Genomic DNA, 19,127 nt, shown 5'->3' with positions numbered 1-19,127 from the left:
GGAATATTAAAAATATCACTGATGGAAAGTTTTGCAATTGTAGAAAAGCTGTATTTAGCTAGTGTCACTATTTATTCCTGATTGACTAAAATAATTACTGTTCCCTAGTTAAGTTACTTACCACCACAAGGTAAGAGGATGTGGGTAAGGGTCTTTCTAGTCAGTTTCCAAGAACAGACTGCCTAATCTGACTGACAGACTTCTCGATATAATATCTAAACATTATTTCAAAGTTACTTACACAATGACATCACAAATGGTCATCTGACTTCTGGTTCCCGTGCTATAACCAACACTAGAAGCTTACAGTATTTTAGTACCTATGTGCTACAATACACACAGATAGAGCTTTGCTCAGATGTGGTGCAGCTGCTGGAAGTCATAAAACCATAAAACCATTTCACTCTTCCTATAGGAACTACTAATTATTCTCTAGCACAAGACATTGCGTATCTGGCTCCATTCAAAATTGTGGGATAACATCTTTATGGCTTAACCCATAAAGTAATTTAATTTCAGATATATTTTTCAAAGTCAGGTGGATTAACATTAATCTCCTAATTTCCAGTATATGCTGTTACAATGTATACATTCAAACAGTTAGAATAATGCATGTACATTTATTTTCCTTCCAGCAGGGCACACTGTTGATATATTTCAACACAAGCAAACATTTCAGCACAATCATCTGTACAAATCGGTTTGCTGTTCAGATGACATATAATTATTTACAGAATTCCAGCTAGCTGTGCTAGCATATGTTACAAATCCGCTGCCCTATTTCTCCTGCTCCCAGTGCCTCCTATTGTCACAATAACTATAAGAATCAAGCAGAGGAGGTTAGAAAAGACTGGGGAGGGAGACTGGAAAAGTAATGCAGAACAGAATAGTGTGAGAATATATGTATATCTCCTAAGTATGCAATAAAGTCCAGAATGTTTATTTATTTATTTATATTTGCTTGGAAGTGTTTGCATAGGTATTTTTTACATCCCAAGCAGAATTCAAAGAATTTCTCCTCTGGTGTATAGCAAATATTGGAGGTGTGATGGGGAAAAAGATAACTTGGAACACATGTTTTAAGAGTGTGATGAGTTGGAAAATGTTAAAAATTTCCCTACAAAATACTCTGTCAGAACAATTGTGAGAACAACTGACTATAACTAAGGAAATTATTCTTCTGAGCTGGGACACAGGATCTGAACTGCCTAAACATAGTAAAGCCTTATTCAGTTTAATTCTGTTGGCTGCCAAAAAAATAATTACTAGAAAATGGAAATAAAAGTCTAAACCAACTGTATTTGAAGTACTGAATATTATAAAAGAGGATGGATCTTTAGAAAAGGGAAGAGCAAATTACATAGAAATAAATGGAAACTCTGGGAATAATACATGCAGAATAATGTTCAGGAGGAGGAGTGAGATTTAAGGGAAAACAGGAATCAGCAATTTATTTAATGTTGGACTGATGATAGTCACAAGGAAAGAAAAAATATGTGATGTATAATGTATGTAAATAGAAAAAATGTTAATATGGTTTGTTTTCCTTTATGTTAATGTATGTTTGCCCATGTTTTTAATGATAGTTTAAGAAAGGTGTTTAAAAAAGCAGGAAACGTGATTGGCTGATCCACTATTTAAAATGAATAGTTTCAGGGCAACAAAGTTCTGGCAGCTGCCTGTCTGCCTAATGTTTTTCTAATACTGGAGTCAGATTATACACCGTAGTTAGCATTAACTTTTCTATGTTGTCACATATGTCATGTTTTATCTCATATCTGAAATAACTATGACATCTGGTCATTTTTTTAAGCTAACGAAGTACAATGTTTTGAATCTTTCTCTTTCCTTAATTAACACACACACACACACACACACACACACACACACACACACACACACACACACACACACACACACACACACACTCACACAAAAAAAGCACTCGTAGAACCTGCATTACTTGATGTGGATTACCATTATTGTAAAGTCTGGGATACTCCAACAATGATTTCATTGTTTTAGTCCCTGTTTCTTAATGCACATTTTCTGTATGAAATCAATTCTTAATGCCAAGTTTTGTTTGACACATTCCTGATGTTTCTTAAAACTACAGCTGACACATTAAACTAATTGCACATAGGCAGTTGTCCTATCTAGCTACTCATTATTAGGCATTACATTTTCTAACAAGATGTGATGCTCCCAAGACTAGCCTCAAATATTCTTCCAATTCCCCAATTAATGTTGCATGTTTGGAATATATTGTTCAATTCAAGATTAGAGATAGGTCCGTCTCAATCAAACAATGCAAATGAGGTCAGAAAAGTCTTTAGTTTTGAACTAGTTAGCAAGAAGAGAAGAGAAGAGAAGAAATCATTGAGAACTAATTTGCGTAACACAGTACTTTGAATAATAATCACAGCTGCCCTTGGCTGTGCTAAAACTTAAAGATCTGTAAATGTAATAAGGGAGCTGTATGTGCATTAGAAGGCTATTAGCTATATTCTGCATAGGATACATAATGAGTGCTGTACTGAGTAAATGATGCCTACGTGAGTTAGATCTCTTACTTACTATTTTTATAAACAGACTGCATACTTCCACCCACCTCACTAGCACAGTTCAACATACTGACAACACAATCCTTATAAATGCAGCCCCATCACTACCAACACTTCAGGATATCAACCAAAATTATTTCACTGCTATTAAAACTTGGCTAAAATATGCAAATCTAGTTTTAAATCATGAAAAACCTTATGCTTTTCATTCCCAAATAATACCAAAATCACAGGATCATAGCAGATTACTAGGCTATTGACCCTGAGATAATTTCAAGCCTAGCCATTTCATCCCAATGCAATGCCATAGAAATATGAGTTAATACCTAATACTGCATTTAGTAATGACTGCCACAATCTTTCAAAATAATATAATCCAATACAAAAACTGAAACTGTAACCCAAGCAAAAAATTTCTGGGTGGCCTAATTGATAATTACCTCAAATCTGACCAACATGTATCGCAAACTAATTAAAAAAAAAACTAAACAGAAACTCATCTCTGTCTATTGAACCAAATAGCTACTTGACAGATGATGCAACACAAGCACTAGAATCTACCTACCTTCTTCCATCCCTTCTATATGCTTGACTTATTCTTACAAACCTAAATACTACACTTACAGCTAAACTCTCTACTTAATACAGTAAAGTATTCACATTTGCTACCAACCTTCCATATAGGACTCATCATTGCAGAGCCTTGAAACAACTAAATTGGCTTGAGCTACCCACCTATTTAACATTGACACACTCTACTACTGCACACAGTCTTATACATGCACCAGAAACATGCCCAGCATTTAAAATAATCCTGTGTCACTCTTCTGCAGTAGAGACGTTCTTCAACCAGCACGCTCTTAGTAATCACAACAAAGTCTAACAACTCATCTGGTGGCTTACTACACTCCCATTACATATCGCAATCCTGGAACACAATCCTAACATACCTAAACAGACCATGGAACTTTCCACCTTTAAGCTCTTACTAAAACAATGCCTAACTCACATGTGGTTGTGAACATGCTCCTCAGCTGGGTAACTCCATTTTCCTTTGTCAGCTCATATCATACCATCCCTTTATAACCGTTATCCCCTTTTAGACAAGAAACAACTCTACTATTCTTCCTAAATCTCCTTCCAAACTTAATCCTCACTTTACATTTCAGTTTCGTCCTGATGTTCCAACTTTATCCATCTCCTTCAAATGATCGCCAGTGGTGATGGACAGGTTGACAGAAGAGATCAGACAGGAGTCCCAGTGGACTATGATGTTTGCAGATGACATTGTGTTCTGTAATGAGAGTAGGGAACAGGTGGAGGAGACCCTGGAGAGATGGAGATATGCTCTAGAGAGAAGAGGAATGAAGGTCAGCAGGACTAAGACAGAATATATGTGTGTGAATGAGAGGGAGGATAGACGAATGGTGAGGATGCAGGGAGTAGAGGTAGCAAAGGTGGATGAGTTAAATACTTGGAATCAACAGTTCAGAGTAATGGTGAGTGTGGAAGAGAGGTGAAGAAGAGAGTACAGGCAGGATGGATCGGGTGGAGAAGAGTGTCAGGAGTGATTTGTGACAGATGAGTACCAGTAAGAGCGAAAGGGAAGGTCTACAAGAGGGTAGTGAGACCAGCTATGTTATATTGTTTGGAGGCAGTGGCATTGATAAAAAGGCAGGAGTTAGAGCTGGATGTGGCAGAGTTAAAGATGTTAAGATTTGCACTGGGTGTGACGAGGGTGGACAGGATTAGGAATAAATATATTAGAGGGTCAGCCCAGGTTGGAAGGTTTGGAGACAAAGCCAGAGAGGCAAGATTACGTTGGTTTGGACATGTGCTGAGGAGGGATGCTGAGTATATTGGGGAAAAGATGCTAAGGATGAAGCTACCAGGTAACAGGAAAAGAGGAAGGCCTAAGATAAGGTTTATGGATGTGGTGAGAGAGGACATGCAGGTGGTTGGTGTGACAGAGCAAGATGCAGAGGACAGGAAGAAATGGAAATAGATGATCCGCTGTGGCGACCCCTAATGGGAACAGCTGAAAGAAGATAATGACTCTCTTAAAACCAAGTTTTATGTCAGTAAGTAGTCTAGTACTTTTAGCCCCACTGTCCCTGACTCATCATCTATACAATGCCTCTCTTCCTCTTCTACCTTTAACTACTATATACCTACTTATTAATATTTTGCATTCATTTTCTCAGTTTTATTTATTCCTAACATCAGTACTGTAACCCTTCTTCCCCATGTTTTATAAGTTGTATCTGTGGTGGTGCTGTGGTAGCATTGTCGCCTCACAGTAAGACGCTGTCCTGTTCGACTCTCAGTTAGAGCGTCTTCTGCGTGGAGACATGCGTGAATGGGCGTACCTTCGTTGAAGGTTGTGCATCAGAGCTGGCAACTCGGTACGTAAAAATCAACTGCCAATCATTAGCGGACCGGAGTTCCGCTGTGGCGACCCCTAACCAGGAAAAGCCGAAAGACACAACACAACATCTAATGTCTTCTTGTTACATATGTGGAACATGAACTGTTTGCATACTAAACGTTTTATACTTGGAATTTAATAGCATGAATGTCACCACAGAAGAAGTACCTGCTTAGGTTTGTCACTAAAGAACAATTAGCTGTTTCTATCAAGGTGTCTTAAGAACTATCTATGCAATGGATTTTTGCAAAAAAAAAATGTTTCTGTCATGAGTATCTTAAATGTATCGGCTGGAGCTTTTCTCCCTGGGGCTCTGCTGAAAATAGGCTTTGTCTCAAAGGACTTACCTAGTAAACAAAGGCAAATAAATAAATAAATACATAAATAACATCTCTTTCCTCTGGGTTCAGGAAGGTGTCACTGACCACTCATTCCCACCCCTCCTTGTTTGGCTACTCGAGCACACAGGTCTCAGATTAAATGCAGTCATCTGGGCTGTAGTCAGGGCTAGGAGGAAGCACTACTGCTGAGTTTTAAATTATTTCCAGTTAAATTCAGCATTTCCTGCCAGAATACTTTGGGTTGTTGTACAGGGTTGCCAGTCTATTTTGAAAATGTGCAGCATTAGCAAATTTAACTTGAATTCTAGAGTGTTTCCATTTAGTTTTCTAAAAATGATTGTGTATGACTTTTCTAGCCTAAACATTTTCATAGGTATAACCCTCCCAAACCTACTTGACCTAATACTTGTTATGGATTACAAAAGCTTGCAAACAGACAATCCTAATCTTACCAGCGACATTTCTGGCAATAAACAATACATCAGTTTATGCACTGCACCACATGAGGCAAGACCCAGACCCAAACACGTTCAGACAGGAGACTTGTAAGTATTGTAAGGGGGGGGGGGTCCTGCAGGAGAGGTTGCCTCAAATTATGGAAAAACCTTTCAATGACAATGACTGGTTGGGTATTTATGTTCTTAAATGTAGAAACTAAAACTGGAAAATAATGATACAAAGTCCTAGGAAGAACTTGTACTCTAAGGCATTGGAATAGACAATAGGTACTTATCCAGTACGAGAATTATTACTAGTAATGAGGTTAGGTCTAGCTGGTTGTACAACTAGTTGAGTGAGTCCCATGTTCAGTAGCAAGGAATGAGTCCCCATCACAGCTCCATGCAAGTACTTGCCTATGTTGCAGCCCCACTAACATCTTTTGGGAAAGATTTAAACTGCATATAAGGAGTCAAGGAGGTGTAGAACAATCCAGGCCCATCACAAGATTGTGCAAGAACTTAAAAGAGTGCAGTCATTTTGTTGCAGTGCCACTAAAATCTTCTGGGAGACACTGAAATTAAATATAAGGTTTCTGGTTATTGTGGCCTACCCTCCTTATCTCATCTCTGTAAATCTTAGCTCTGTACAAGGGATCCAGAACCCAGGTTTTATGTTGCACACCCATTAACATCTTCTACTCTGTAAATCTTAGCTCTGTACAAGGGATCCAGGACCCAGGTTTTGTGTTGCACACCCATTAACATCTTCTATAACAGGCTTGAACTAAATGTGAAGATTCAAAGCAAGGCACCAGATGCCTCAAGGTGGATAAAGCACATCACTTTAACTCAGCAACTCAAGTACATCATTTTTCTAGCTATTGTATTTCACTGAATATAGTTTTACTCTTGCTCAATTTTGTAACAAATATCTGATGAATCTTTTACAACAGGTTATTGGCAAGCACTGCAGCTGTCTCACCTCTGACAGCTGCTTCTGTGATGTAGTAGACATTAAGTCTTAGTGCTGAAATCAGGTTTGCTCAGGAGAAAACAGCGGCCTTCCATTCCCAACAATAATACACGGCTGCTGATGTCACTCACATATGCACAGGAATGGAATGTTCTAAGCTAGATGTAGGAGTTTGACTCCAAGGTGTTCCCAAGCCACCCTCAGATCTAGTAATTTATATAATGGAGGTTTAACCTCACTTTTGGAAACAGTAACATGATTTATTTAACTCAAATCAATTACACATTGTCTGATAACTCTATATATATATATGTGAATATATGTAAGATAATCAGTCTACAAACCATTGTAGCACCACTTAATTTGGCAAAAAACTGACTGGCACCCAGAATGCTGGTAGTCCAACATATACTCCAAAACAAAGTCAGAGCACAAATCTCAAGAAACAGCATTTTTAGCAAGAGGGCCAAGACACCCTGGATGCCCCAAACCCCTTCCTACTTTATATCAACTCTGAAATTGCACAGTTGTGGGTAAAGGGCATATTTCCCATCCCCATTATTACTGTGATCTTGTGTCAGTATATTTGATCAGGTAATTTGTTGACCAAATGAAACTGGCAGAACAGCTGTTTATAATACACTTGGAAGGAACATATAAATATATAAATAAATATATATATATATATATATATATATACATACATACATATTCATGACAGATTATCATAAGTGAATGTATTGATATGGCACTCAAAGAGCGATATGTAGTACATAAACTTCTCTGCATCACTTGAATAACTTGCTCTGATCCATGTCTAATATGATTTCAGTATATGTAGTATTTATCTTATTTCCTTTTAAAACTTTCTAATGTTTTCACAACTTTTACTACTTACTGGTGTTGCAGACCTTTGTCTGTTTTACATTCACATTTGTCCAAAAGCATACGTAAATTCTACTTACGCTGAATAAATGGAAATTATATAATTTCACTCACCAAACCCCATAAAGCACCCGGTGAGGTAGCAATTATTGTGGCTGCTCTGGGTGTATTGTACATTAAGGCCAGCTCACCAAAGCTCCCACGGTTATCATAGGTGCCAACACATCTACCGACTCCTTCACATTTTACATAAATATCATATGTTCCCCTGTGAAAGAAACAAGTTATCAGAATAAGTACCAGCATACTGAAAATGTATTTCAGCTATAAAATAACTGAAATGATACTAATGCAATTTATTAGCAAACTTCAGGAAACAGTGACTGATGAAAACACATTTCTTATCAATACTGCACCTTTACATGAAGCATTTCAGTTATAAAATTATGACTGAATTTTATTACAGGATATTGCATGCTACAACAGTACATTAATGTAGACAAATAACTCTAAGCTCCAATCATAATATATCAGCTTGCCCAGTAGAATATCTGAATCCTCCAAATAAAGCAACGTTAATATGAATTATGTCTACAAATGAATACTTCACCTATTTTATTTAGGATGTCCCTGACTGATTACCTCTTTCTGCCCACACTGAATGAAAATAAGAGAAAGACAAGCAGCGCAGACGGGGGCCACGAAACACATTCAAACCTGATCTGTCCTTCACTCCCAACAGAGGAATAGCAGTCAGTAAGGTACTGTGCCTCAGATTAAGGTTTGTTATAAAATATCCAGCTTACCAATGACATTAGAAGACAAATAAGTGATATCAGTTAACATATTGATGCTGACGTTATAATATTCACTGCCAATCATTTTCATACTCACTCCACAAAATTCTGCTGAAATCCAAACCATAGAAAATAACATTTTCAGATTTATTCATCTCTCCAACAGTAAGGAGCTCCATTGAATAATACTCTCCAGAGGTTACTGGTTACCAGTGTCATGCAGACCTGTAGGGCTCCTAAATACCCATTCTTTCAAACTGAAACATAATAACTACTGTCTCTCTGCCCAAAAAAGTACTTATTCTCATAAATTATCGGAATCTAAATCTCTAAGGAGACCCCTTTCAACGTAGTTACTACTAAAGAAGTCTTCCCAAAGACACAAACTGAATACTGGAATGACATTCTTGAAAACGTTAGGAAAATCAATGATGTGACTAAATTCAAAATATATCAGTAAAATAAAATAAAATTGTTCATAGAAAGCGAATAAAAATGCAACTGCTTCAGGGATGTCAGACAGTCAGACACCATAGTAATCTACATTTAGCATATATATATATATATATATATATATATATATATATATATATATTAATTAAAAATAATAAAAGTGTTTAAAAAGTTTTTCTACAAGCATTTAACAATAAGACAAGAATTGTAAGGAAGAACAGCACTCTACATATATGCTGTTCATAAGTCAGTCAGTCTACATTATACACAAGTCTCAGCGGCTACATTATACACAACTGAAACTAAATACCAAAAAATCTTCACCATTACAACAAAGTGTTTCAGATACTAGCCTTTTATCTCGCGTGCTACTTACAAAACCCCACTCTAAGTGTTATTGGATTTTGCAGCAGGAGATTAGATAAGTGTAAATGAGTTTTGTAGACAATCACAGATAAAACAAGTCTAGGATCAGTGTATTACACATTTAGCTAAATATTATACCACAACACTGATGCTTCTCAAAAGCTGTATTCAACTTACATTCCATTCTAGATGGTCATTCTTCTAAGTGTGGACTCAGTTTTAGTTGAGCTGAAAACTCCTAACCTAAGATATAAGCAGAATTATCTAATTCATAAATGTACAGATAGGTACTTACCAAATGGAATTCTATATCACACAAATGTCCCACCTTAGGGTCTTTTAGGGTTGGGAATAGCAAGCAAACAAATCTATATGACATAATTCTGGAGGATCACTGAAATCAGTAGGCAATCTGTTTTTCTTTTTTTTGTTCAAGAAACATCTTTTTTAAATTATCAAGTATGAGACAGGCAATCATACACTTATATAAATGAAAACAAACCATATTGACATAATTTTAGTTGCAAACATTATACATCACAAACCATACTGACATTTTTTGCACACATTATACATCACTTATAATATATCTAGTCATTGTCAGTCAAATATTACAAAGCTCGTTCAAATTCTGCTTTCTTTTAAACTTCACTGCATGTATTGTTCCCAGAATTCCCATTTTTTCTTTGTAATTTGATCCTACCCGTTTCTAAAGATTCCAATTCCACTTGTGTTATCTCTTTCACTATATTCACTACTTCTAGTAAAGCTGGTTTAGACTTTGATTTCCATTTTATAGTAATTGCTTTTTTGGCAGCCACCATAATTAGACTTGTTAATGTCTTTCTATGTCTAGGCATTTCTGTATCATAGCTTAAAGAAATCATTTATTTAGTTGTACTAATTTGCTCACCCAGTATCTCTGATAGACCAATCTGCAGGGAATCTATAACATCTGCCACCTTATTACACTACCAGAAATTATGCTCCCAATTACCTCTTTCTTCCCCATCACACCTTCAACATTTGCTATCTACCTGAGGAAAAATTATTTAGTCTGCTTGGGGTATAAAGATACCTATGTAAACACTTCCAAGCAAAGATCTCAAAACTTCTAGACTTTGTTGCATATTTGGGAGACATGCATAAGTCATCTCTCTTTCTTGTAATAAAACCTAGCAAGTAACATTAAGAAGGGTCTGTATAAACTCTCCTTCAAAGACCTCATTGATAGTCATCTTAGGCAGTAAAATCACTTCTACATTATTAACAAAATAAGATATTACTAATAATTTATTTAAGTGATATAATTACACGCAAATGAATTATGCAAACTTTTACACAGCTAATACTTCTGGAAAGCACACAGGCAGACTCGCATATATTCACAGTGAAATTCTAAAAAAATCTCATAAAGTCACACAAAATAACCTAAAATTCCTACAAGTTAGTTGCATGTGTGAAAGCAACATTTATTTATCTATTTGAATTTGTTTAGCAGCTTAAAGCACTGGCCACCAGTTTTAGTATCACTTCCTCTAGCTGATCACATGTAATGATTCACTATAAAGGGGCTTTGCAAAGACTTAAAATAATGTAAAACTTGGGGGGGGGGGTTTACAAATAATCCAAGCATACTGCATAAATCCTTAAACTCTACTTATGACCAGACAACCTTAATAATATTGCGATCATTGATGAACCACTCGTTGACTAGACAGATGCACACATCACAGGTCTCTGCAAAGGATAAGTGTCTTATCAGCCTACTAGCAGCTAAAATCAGGGATACTGTACTAGGCTTAAAATAAATTGTTACAATATGGTCACAGTTTATTTGGTATGAACAATTTGAGGAAGTCACACCTTTTGTATATGCAAAACAGTAGAGTAGAACTTTCAAACATTCTGACAAGCAAGGGAAACAGCCACCTAATTAGCAAAATACTCCATTTGCATAAAATAATATCCGAATTTCAAACTAAAATCCAGACTCTCAGTTTATGTCTAAGCATCTGCTGCTACAAACACGAGTGTTAGTTCATGACGGCACAGCTTGTAATATATGTCCAACATTTCTGGAGTACAAGTAGTATTAAGACATTTTCTGACTCTGTGTCTTTTTAGGCTTACACATTTTTCAGACATAAAGAATATGACAAAAACATGTACATAAAATGTGATAGAAGCCTTGTTAAATGCAAGCGGTCTGAAACATCAGTGGGTAATTTCAAAACATTCATTTTTTGTAAAATATTGAAACATCCTTGACAACAGGAACTTGATTCAAAGGTAAACAAAAAGTATTTCTTAAATCTCAGGAAATCTGCATCATTACAAAAAACTTGCTTCAGATATCATTTTATTTCACAAATGCCCGCGTTCATTTGTTTTTGCTGTACAGGCAGAGAGCAGGTAATAGGAACTTACTAACAAAAGAAAATAAAACTGGAACTCATGCATATAAAATTACAGTGAACAAGTCCTAAAACAATATTAAAGTATATTACAGAGCACCATCCACATAAATAAAAAAACACAAAAAACTTTTTCCACTGGCTTTGTATAGCTAGAAACTGACTATGATGCCTTATTTACTGGATATAGCAATGATATCGAAGCCATCCAACCTCAACTCCCCTTTTCCCATTTTGCACATAGGGTCGGGGTGCCACTTCAACAGTGACAATCTTCTCGAGCCAAGGTTTACACCGCCAAATGGCTAGCTCTGCTGCAGTAGTTCATCCGTACCACTCATTTGCACCTACAGTCAATTTAGAGTGTCCAGTCCACTTACTGCATATCTTTGGAATGTGGGAGGAAAACAGAGCAGCTGGAGAAAACCCACGCAACCACAGGAAGGACATGTAGATTCCACAAAGAAGGCACCACAGCCTAGAATCGAACCGGGGAACCTCTTGCTGTGAGGTAACAATGCTAACCGATGCAACACAGTGGCCACCCAAATCAATTATATTGATCAAATTAATGATACTGGATATTTCAAATATATTAGATTGACTGGAGAAATTACTATATAATTTATAAGTACCTACAATTATTATTACATACAAATCAAAATAATTTTGAGTAAACCATGCAAAATCTAACCACCCAGAAGATCAACTCCTTGGAATTTTTGCTAATAAATGTTAGTTCTTATTGTTATATGCCTGTGATCATTAACTCACTACTAAGCACGTATTGTGACAGTGTAATATTTAATTTAATATTTAGAACCAAAACACTGAGTAATTTATCAACACTCAGACTATACTAAGTAGAGCTATACTGCAAACTGGGTCTACTACAACTGCTTGTGTACCATCAGTTCGTGACACACTTCCCTGCTGCCACTTGCTCGTACTGTTAAGTGTCCTAACTCCCATTACCCGATTCCCGTGTACTGCCACTGGGTGGAAGTGTCTCAATCTACGTCAACAACAAGCATACCTCAAGGCAGGTTATAGAGTACCTGCGAAGTGAAAGCTTCAGTGTAGAAAATCTGATTCAGAAAGAACCAAAACAGGATAGAGCAATGGATATCGAAATTAAGAAGAAACCAGTGGAACAGAAAGCAAATGGTCAGGTGCCATAAAAAGATAATTTGGAGCCTTCCACAGGAAAAGTACAGTTTTGTACCTACCATAAATGTAGATGTCCGATAGATATGCAACTGCAGTCATAACATATGGATTGTCCTGCCTCAGGCAGCCCTCGGTCGTCCGGATTCCAAAGTCTGGGTCCGGCGTCGGCTGGTGTCGCCTCCTCTCCGACGTCAGAACGGCTGGAGTATAAAGGCATCGGCCGACGCCATCTTCTTCAGTGTTTCTTGCCCCAGATGCCAGGTGCCCTCCTAGGAAGGCTAAATTTGGTGAATGGATAAACAATTCCAAACATGCACAACAGTAATAAACAGATACACCATAGGAGATACCCCAGCTAATAGGAATAGGGGTAGTGGACCCATAAAGAAGGTTGCAGAGGGGTAGGAGGGTGGGAAAATCCGACTGCAGTTGCATATCTATTGGACATCTACATTTATGGTAGGTACAAAACTGTACGATGTCCTTCAAGAATGCAACTGCAGTCATAACATATGGGTTGAATACCATAGCCAAGCTGGGGGTGGTTGGAACTAAGAAAGAGATGGTGTAGCTAAAATGCCCTGCAGGACTGCCGAAGCAAAGCCTGCTCGGGATCTGGAGTATAAAGGCAGGTTATAGTGCTTGGTAAATGTATGCACGGAGCTCCATGTAGCAGCCTCTAGAATGTCCTTTGTAGCCACTCCTCTTAGGAAAGCTGTGGATGTGGCTATAGCTCTGGTGGAGTGTGGCCTAATATTGGCTGGCACACCTTTTCCATGAAAAGAATAGCAGAATCTGATGCAGTGTCCAATCCATTTGGAAATTGTTTGTTTGGAGATTGCTTTTCCTTGTACTCCAGCAGCATAGGCTACAAGCAGTTGGTCAGACTTTCTGGTGGCCTTAGTTCTGTCCAAGTAGTAGCGTAGTTGCCTGTGTATGTCCAAAGTATGCAGCAGTGCTTCCCCCCTGTTTTGAGGATTGGGGAAGAAAGTAGGCAGGTGAATGGCTTGATTTAGAGACACCCTGGAAATTATTTTTGGCATGAATGAAGGATTAGTTCTTAGAGAGACTCTGTCCTGATGAAAAATGAGAAAAGGAGGTACTGCCATGAGTGCCTGTATCTCCGAGACTCTTCTTGCTGATGTGATTGCCAATAGGAAAACCGTTTTCCATGAGAGAAATTGCATTTCTGAAGTTGCTGCTGGTTCAAAGGGAGGAAGAGTTAATTTTTCCAAGACGAAATTGAGGTCCCATGCAGGTACTGGCGGTTTCCTGGGAGGTTTGATATTCTTTATCCCTCTTAGGAACTATCTTAGCAAAGGATGTGAAAACACAGGTGGATCACAATTGTATTTTGCTGAGATTGCTGAGGCATGAATCTTTATGGAAGAATATGAGAGACCAGTATGAAACATTTCTGCCAAGTATTCCAATATCTGAGGTATACTCAATACTGTTGTATCCTGACCCCTGTTAGCATTCCAGATGATGAATCTCTTCCACTTGGCTGAATAGGTTTTTCTGGTGGAAGGTCTGCGTGCTCTTGAACTTTTTTGGAAAGAGAGATATCGGAAGGAGTTATGGTAACCTCCAAGCTGTCAGATGCAATGTTTTCAGGTTTTGATGAACAGTCCTGTAATTGTGTTGTGTTAGAAGCAGAGGCCATAGGGGCAGAGGCCACGGTTTGGTCCGAGTTATGCTCAACAGCAATGGGTACCAGTGCTGCCTTGGCCAGTCTGGAGCTATCAAAATGCCTGTTGGTTGTTCTGCTTTGATCTTCAGTATCACCTTGGTCAGCAGTGGTAGAGGAGGGAATGCATAAATTGTTAGGGAATTCCAGCTGAAGGAGAGAGCATCCGTTTTCCAGGCTAGAGGATGGTGGGTCCTTGTACAGAACTTTTCCAGGTGATGATTCATGTGAGAAGCAAAGAGATCTATGTCCGGTCTTCCCCATGTCCTTGTTATTTGTGAGAAAATGTGAGGATGCAGCATCCATTCGTGTGGATCCAAGAAATTTCTGCTCAGCCTGTCCGCCAGTACATTGTCCTTGCCTGGCACAAACTGGGATTGCAAATGTATCTTCAGACTTAGGGATTTTTCCCAGAGAATCATTGTCAGTCTGCAGAGGGGATAAGAATGAGTGCCTCCCTGCTTGTTTATATACCACATAACAGTGGTGTTGTCTGTCCTTATTAGCAAATGTCCTTGTTGAAGTGATTTTTCGAAAGTCTCGATTGCATGTATCACTGCCAACATCTCTTTTTGGTTTATGTGCAGATGACTTTCCTTCGGTGTCCATTGACCTTGAATGCATCTGCCCTCCATGTGCGCCCCCCATCCATGGTCTGAGGCGTCTGTTGTAATCATTTGACCTGCTTGAGGTTTGTTGAAAGACATGCCTTTGTTTAACTGACTTGCTTGAGCCCACCACAAAAATTCTCTTTGCAGACATGGAATGAGTGGGATTACGTCCTCTAGGCTTTGGCTGTGTTGGGACCATAAGCTTTTTAAGTACCATTGCAGCTTTCTCATATGAAGTCTTGCTAAAGGTATCAGAAGAATGCAAGATGCCATGAACCCCAGGGCCTGCAGGAATTTCCTTGCAGTAAGCTGGGAGAGCTTTGCTAGGCCTTTGAAGTACTCTGGTAACTGCTGTTGTTTTTCCTCTGTGAGATAAGCCATTTGTGTTTTGGTGTCCAGTTTGGCTCCTAGGAAAATAATTTGTTGGGATGGCAGAAGTCTTGATTTCTGAATGTTGACTGTGTATCCCAAGGCCTGTAATAATTGAATGACATAGTCCAAGTTTGCTATCAAGGTTTGTTTGTTGTCTGCTTATATGAGGCAGTCGTCCAGGTAGGGGTATATTTGAATCCCCTGGAGTCTGCAGTGTGCCACTACTGATGCCAGGCATTTCGTGAACACTCTGGGCGCAGTAGATAAGCCAAACAGCAATGCTGAGAATTGATAATGCTCTGTCCCTGCAAGAAATCTGAGGTATCTTCTGCAGCTTTGTCTGATTGGGACATGCAGGTATGCCTCCTTGAGGTCCAGAGTGACCAGCCAAGACCCCTTGCCCAGCATGGGAAGGAGTTGCTGCAACGTCAGCATTTTGAACTTTGGCACAATGAGATAAGTATTTAGAGTAGACAAGTCCAGTATAAGCCTCCATTTGTTTTCCTTTCTTGGAACAAGGAACAGTCTTGAATAAAATCCCTGGCCTTGTTCCTGTGGAGGGACCTTTTCTATTGCTTTTATATTTAACAGCTTTGAAACTTGAATGAGTGCCTCTGCCCTTTGATGAAGTGGCAGGTTTGGCATGCCTTGTCTTATTGGTAAAGTATGGAAGTGGAATCTGTAACCTTTGTCTATTAAATCCAGAATCCAGTTGTCCTTGGTTAAGATATGCCAGTTTTTTGAGAATAAGGATAATTTTCCGCCCAAAGGTGCTTCTCTTTGAGCCTTTGTAGACGGTATGAAAGTCAAGTCATTGTGGTTGTCCTTGTGGTGCAGCTGGACTGCCTGCGCCACTTCTTTGATTTGGTGTTTGCCATTGGCGGCCCCTGTAGGAGCCTGAGTATTGCCCTCTACCTCGGGCACGCCTGTTTTTTCCCCTTTGAAACTTGTCAGTGCCTGGAAAGGACCAATTCTTTGAAGGCCAATTCCTGCTGAATCTGGGTGGCTGAACCTGGAGGAAATCTTTGACTGTCTGTACTGATTTAGCTTTTTCCTCAATGGACTTCAACACATCTTGTGCATTAGCACCAAAAAGCTTCTGTTTTTCCAGAGGTGCATCAAGTAACTTTACTTTAACATGGTCTGGCAGTGGCTGTTCTTTTAACCAAGCATGTCTACGTATAACAGCCCCAGTCATAGCTGTCCTACATGAAGCCTCCAATGCATCATAACCACACTGAAGAAAATGATTGCTAACCTGCTGAGTGTTATGTACTAGATCCTGCAATGCCTTTCTATCAATAGGCTCAGGAGAGGCTAGCTTTTTCTGTAAATCATCCAGTAAAAAATCCTGGTACTAAAACATAAGAAAAAGGCAGTTAAGTGACCTCATGGCCAGGGTGGTAGAGGTATAAACTTTTTTACCCCATCTCTCCAGGGACCTAGCTTCCCTATCTGCTGGCAGTGGATTCTTGGCTGTGGAAGTAGCCACTCCCTTGGGGCCCTGTGAAATAGTTTCTAGATCTACAGAATGGGCCTTAAAGAGATGTTTGTGGGTGTCAGGGACCCTATAATATCTGTCTGGCTTGACAGGAGCAGGAGGGAGAGAATCAGGGTTAGCACTGGAGTCGGAGAAAACATAATCCAGGACATCCATAACTGGAGGGATAGCTAAAGGTCTGTGCTGGGGTAGCTTGAGGAAGGTGCGTAGCCTTTTCCTGGAATCAGAGAATTCCTGACCCTGCCATTTAAAATGCTCCCTCATAGAGTGTAGGACTTCACCGAACGAAAAATCCTCTGGAGGAGAGGCAGAGGGAATTGATTCCTCAGCATCAGAGTCCTCATAGGCCTGGAAGGATTCTTCTTGGGTATCTGAATGCTCAGGATCCCCAGAGGCTTCATCTGAAGAGAGGTTGTCGGCCTGCTGAGTTCTGGGCCTTTTCTCTGCAGGCGGCTGAGAACCTCTGTCTGGATGAGGCTGAGACCCCCTGATAAGAGAAATAAGATCTGCAGCAAGAGACATGATCTGTTTATCAGAAGAAGGGGCCTGGGCAGTAGGTTTAGGATGGGCCTTGGCCTGGCTGGCGGCCTTAGCACGTGCAAAGGCCTTGATGGACATGGATACAGGAGGCCTAGCTGCCCCACGTGCAGGAGTAACCTTGTCCACAGGAATGGTGTCGGGTAGATCCAGAACTTCGGTTTCTGGAGGAAAATCAATAACCGGCACCGGTGTAGACTCCGAGACCGAAGGACATGTTAACACTGTGTCGTCGGCCTGGAGCGGTTGAATTACTGCTTCCGAAGGGACCGAAGCACTAGCGGAGGGTTTAGGAGGAGTATCGGTGGAGGACGTGGGCCAAGGATGTCGGTCCCGGTCCTTTCGTTTTTTGGTAGATTGAGTTGTCGGTTGTTCCGACGGCATGATATAACAGAAAGATTCGCCGAAAAAGCCTTTGGCAAATTCTGCCCAGTGCCTGAGAGTGCGCTTATTAAAGCAAGCACAGGCAGCACAGGCCGAGACGTCGTGGTCTGGACCCAGGCAAGGGAGGCAATAAGAATGGAAGTCCTTATGAGGTATTTGTTTACCACAAGACAAACAATTATTAACTTTCTCAATTTGTTCTGACATCGGCTGAGACAAGAAAAAATGTTCCCCAACGGGGTACTTAGCTTTTAGATGACTTCGGTACTGAAAACACAGGAGCTGACCGACCGGCACTTGCGAACTGCTTCTGCTTCGGGCACCGCGTGGCAAGAAAGACTGAAGAAGATGGCGTCGGCCGATGCCTTTATACTCCAGCCGTTCTGACGTCGAAGAGGAGGCGACACCAGCTGACGCCGGACCCAGACTTTGGAATCCGGCCGACCGAGGGCTGCCTGAGGCAGGACAACCCATATGTTATGACTGCAGTTGCATTCTTGAAGGACATCCAGTATAAATGTTCACTTGAAGCTAGACAGCAAGGCAAGGAACATTTAACTGTGGAAACTCTGATGCAGTCAATGCTGAGGAGTTATAGGCCAGTGAGTTTCCATATGACAGAGCAATGGATGGCACAGTATGAAATTGAAGAGAATGTGCCACAGGAAGATGCTATAGAACCTTCTACAGAATGCCTGCAGGAAATGGAAAACAAGGGTTGTGCCCTCAGTTTGGAAGAAAATGAGCTAATTGAAGAGTTGCTTGATTTAATAGACATAGACAGATGTATTAAAATCAATGAAAGAAATAGACTACAGAAGGTTAATAAAACCCAAAAAGTCAGAAGTCTGATAAAACAAATGAACACAGTAATTAGGACTGTTCATAGAGATCCACGCAATACAACAGAAGTAAACAGGATATATTACTGTGCAACTAAATTAATGACTGATAAAGTTCTACCACAAGAACACAGAGCTGTGAGGGACAGGAAGGGGAGAAATCGAATACCATCATGGAAGTATTGACTAGAGAAAACTACAAAGCAGTTAAGACAAGAAGTGTCACTGTTAGAAGAATATAGAAGAGGGAACAGATTTTTATTTTTATTTTATTTATTTATTTATTTAATTTATTTAACATTTGTTGACCGGGAAAGTCCGACTAGGTTCCACAGAGCCTGTTTTCAGTGGAGGCC

At 39.5% G+C, this 19,127-nt stretch overlaps 1 protein-coding gene across 1 annotated transcript in view; it reads right to left on the bottom strand.

The window, feature by feature from the left end:
- PRKAR2B (protein kinase cAMP-dependent type II regulatory subunit beta) overlaps positions 1-19,127 on the bottom strand; it is a 1,491,604-nt gene that overhangs the window by 459,434 nt on the left and 1,013,043 nt on the right. The window contains exon 6 of the mRNA XM_044088539.1: positions 7,746-7,899. Within this exon, the coding sequence (XP_043944474.1) occupies positions 7,746-7,899 (154 nt within the window). The remainder of the gene's footprint in view (positions 1-7,745; positions 7,900-19,127) is intronic.

This window comes from Protopterus annectens, chromosome 11.part0, assembly GCF_019279795.1.
Source record: "Protopterus annectens isolate FY-2018-M chromosome 11.part0, PAN1.0, whole genome shotgun sequence".
Taxonomy (NCBI): domain Eukaryota; kingdom Metazoa; phylum Chordata; order Ceratodontiformes; family Protopteridae; genus Protopterus; species Protopterus annectens.
This window is presented reverse-complemented; position numbering and strand designations above follow the sequence as displayed.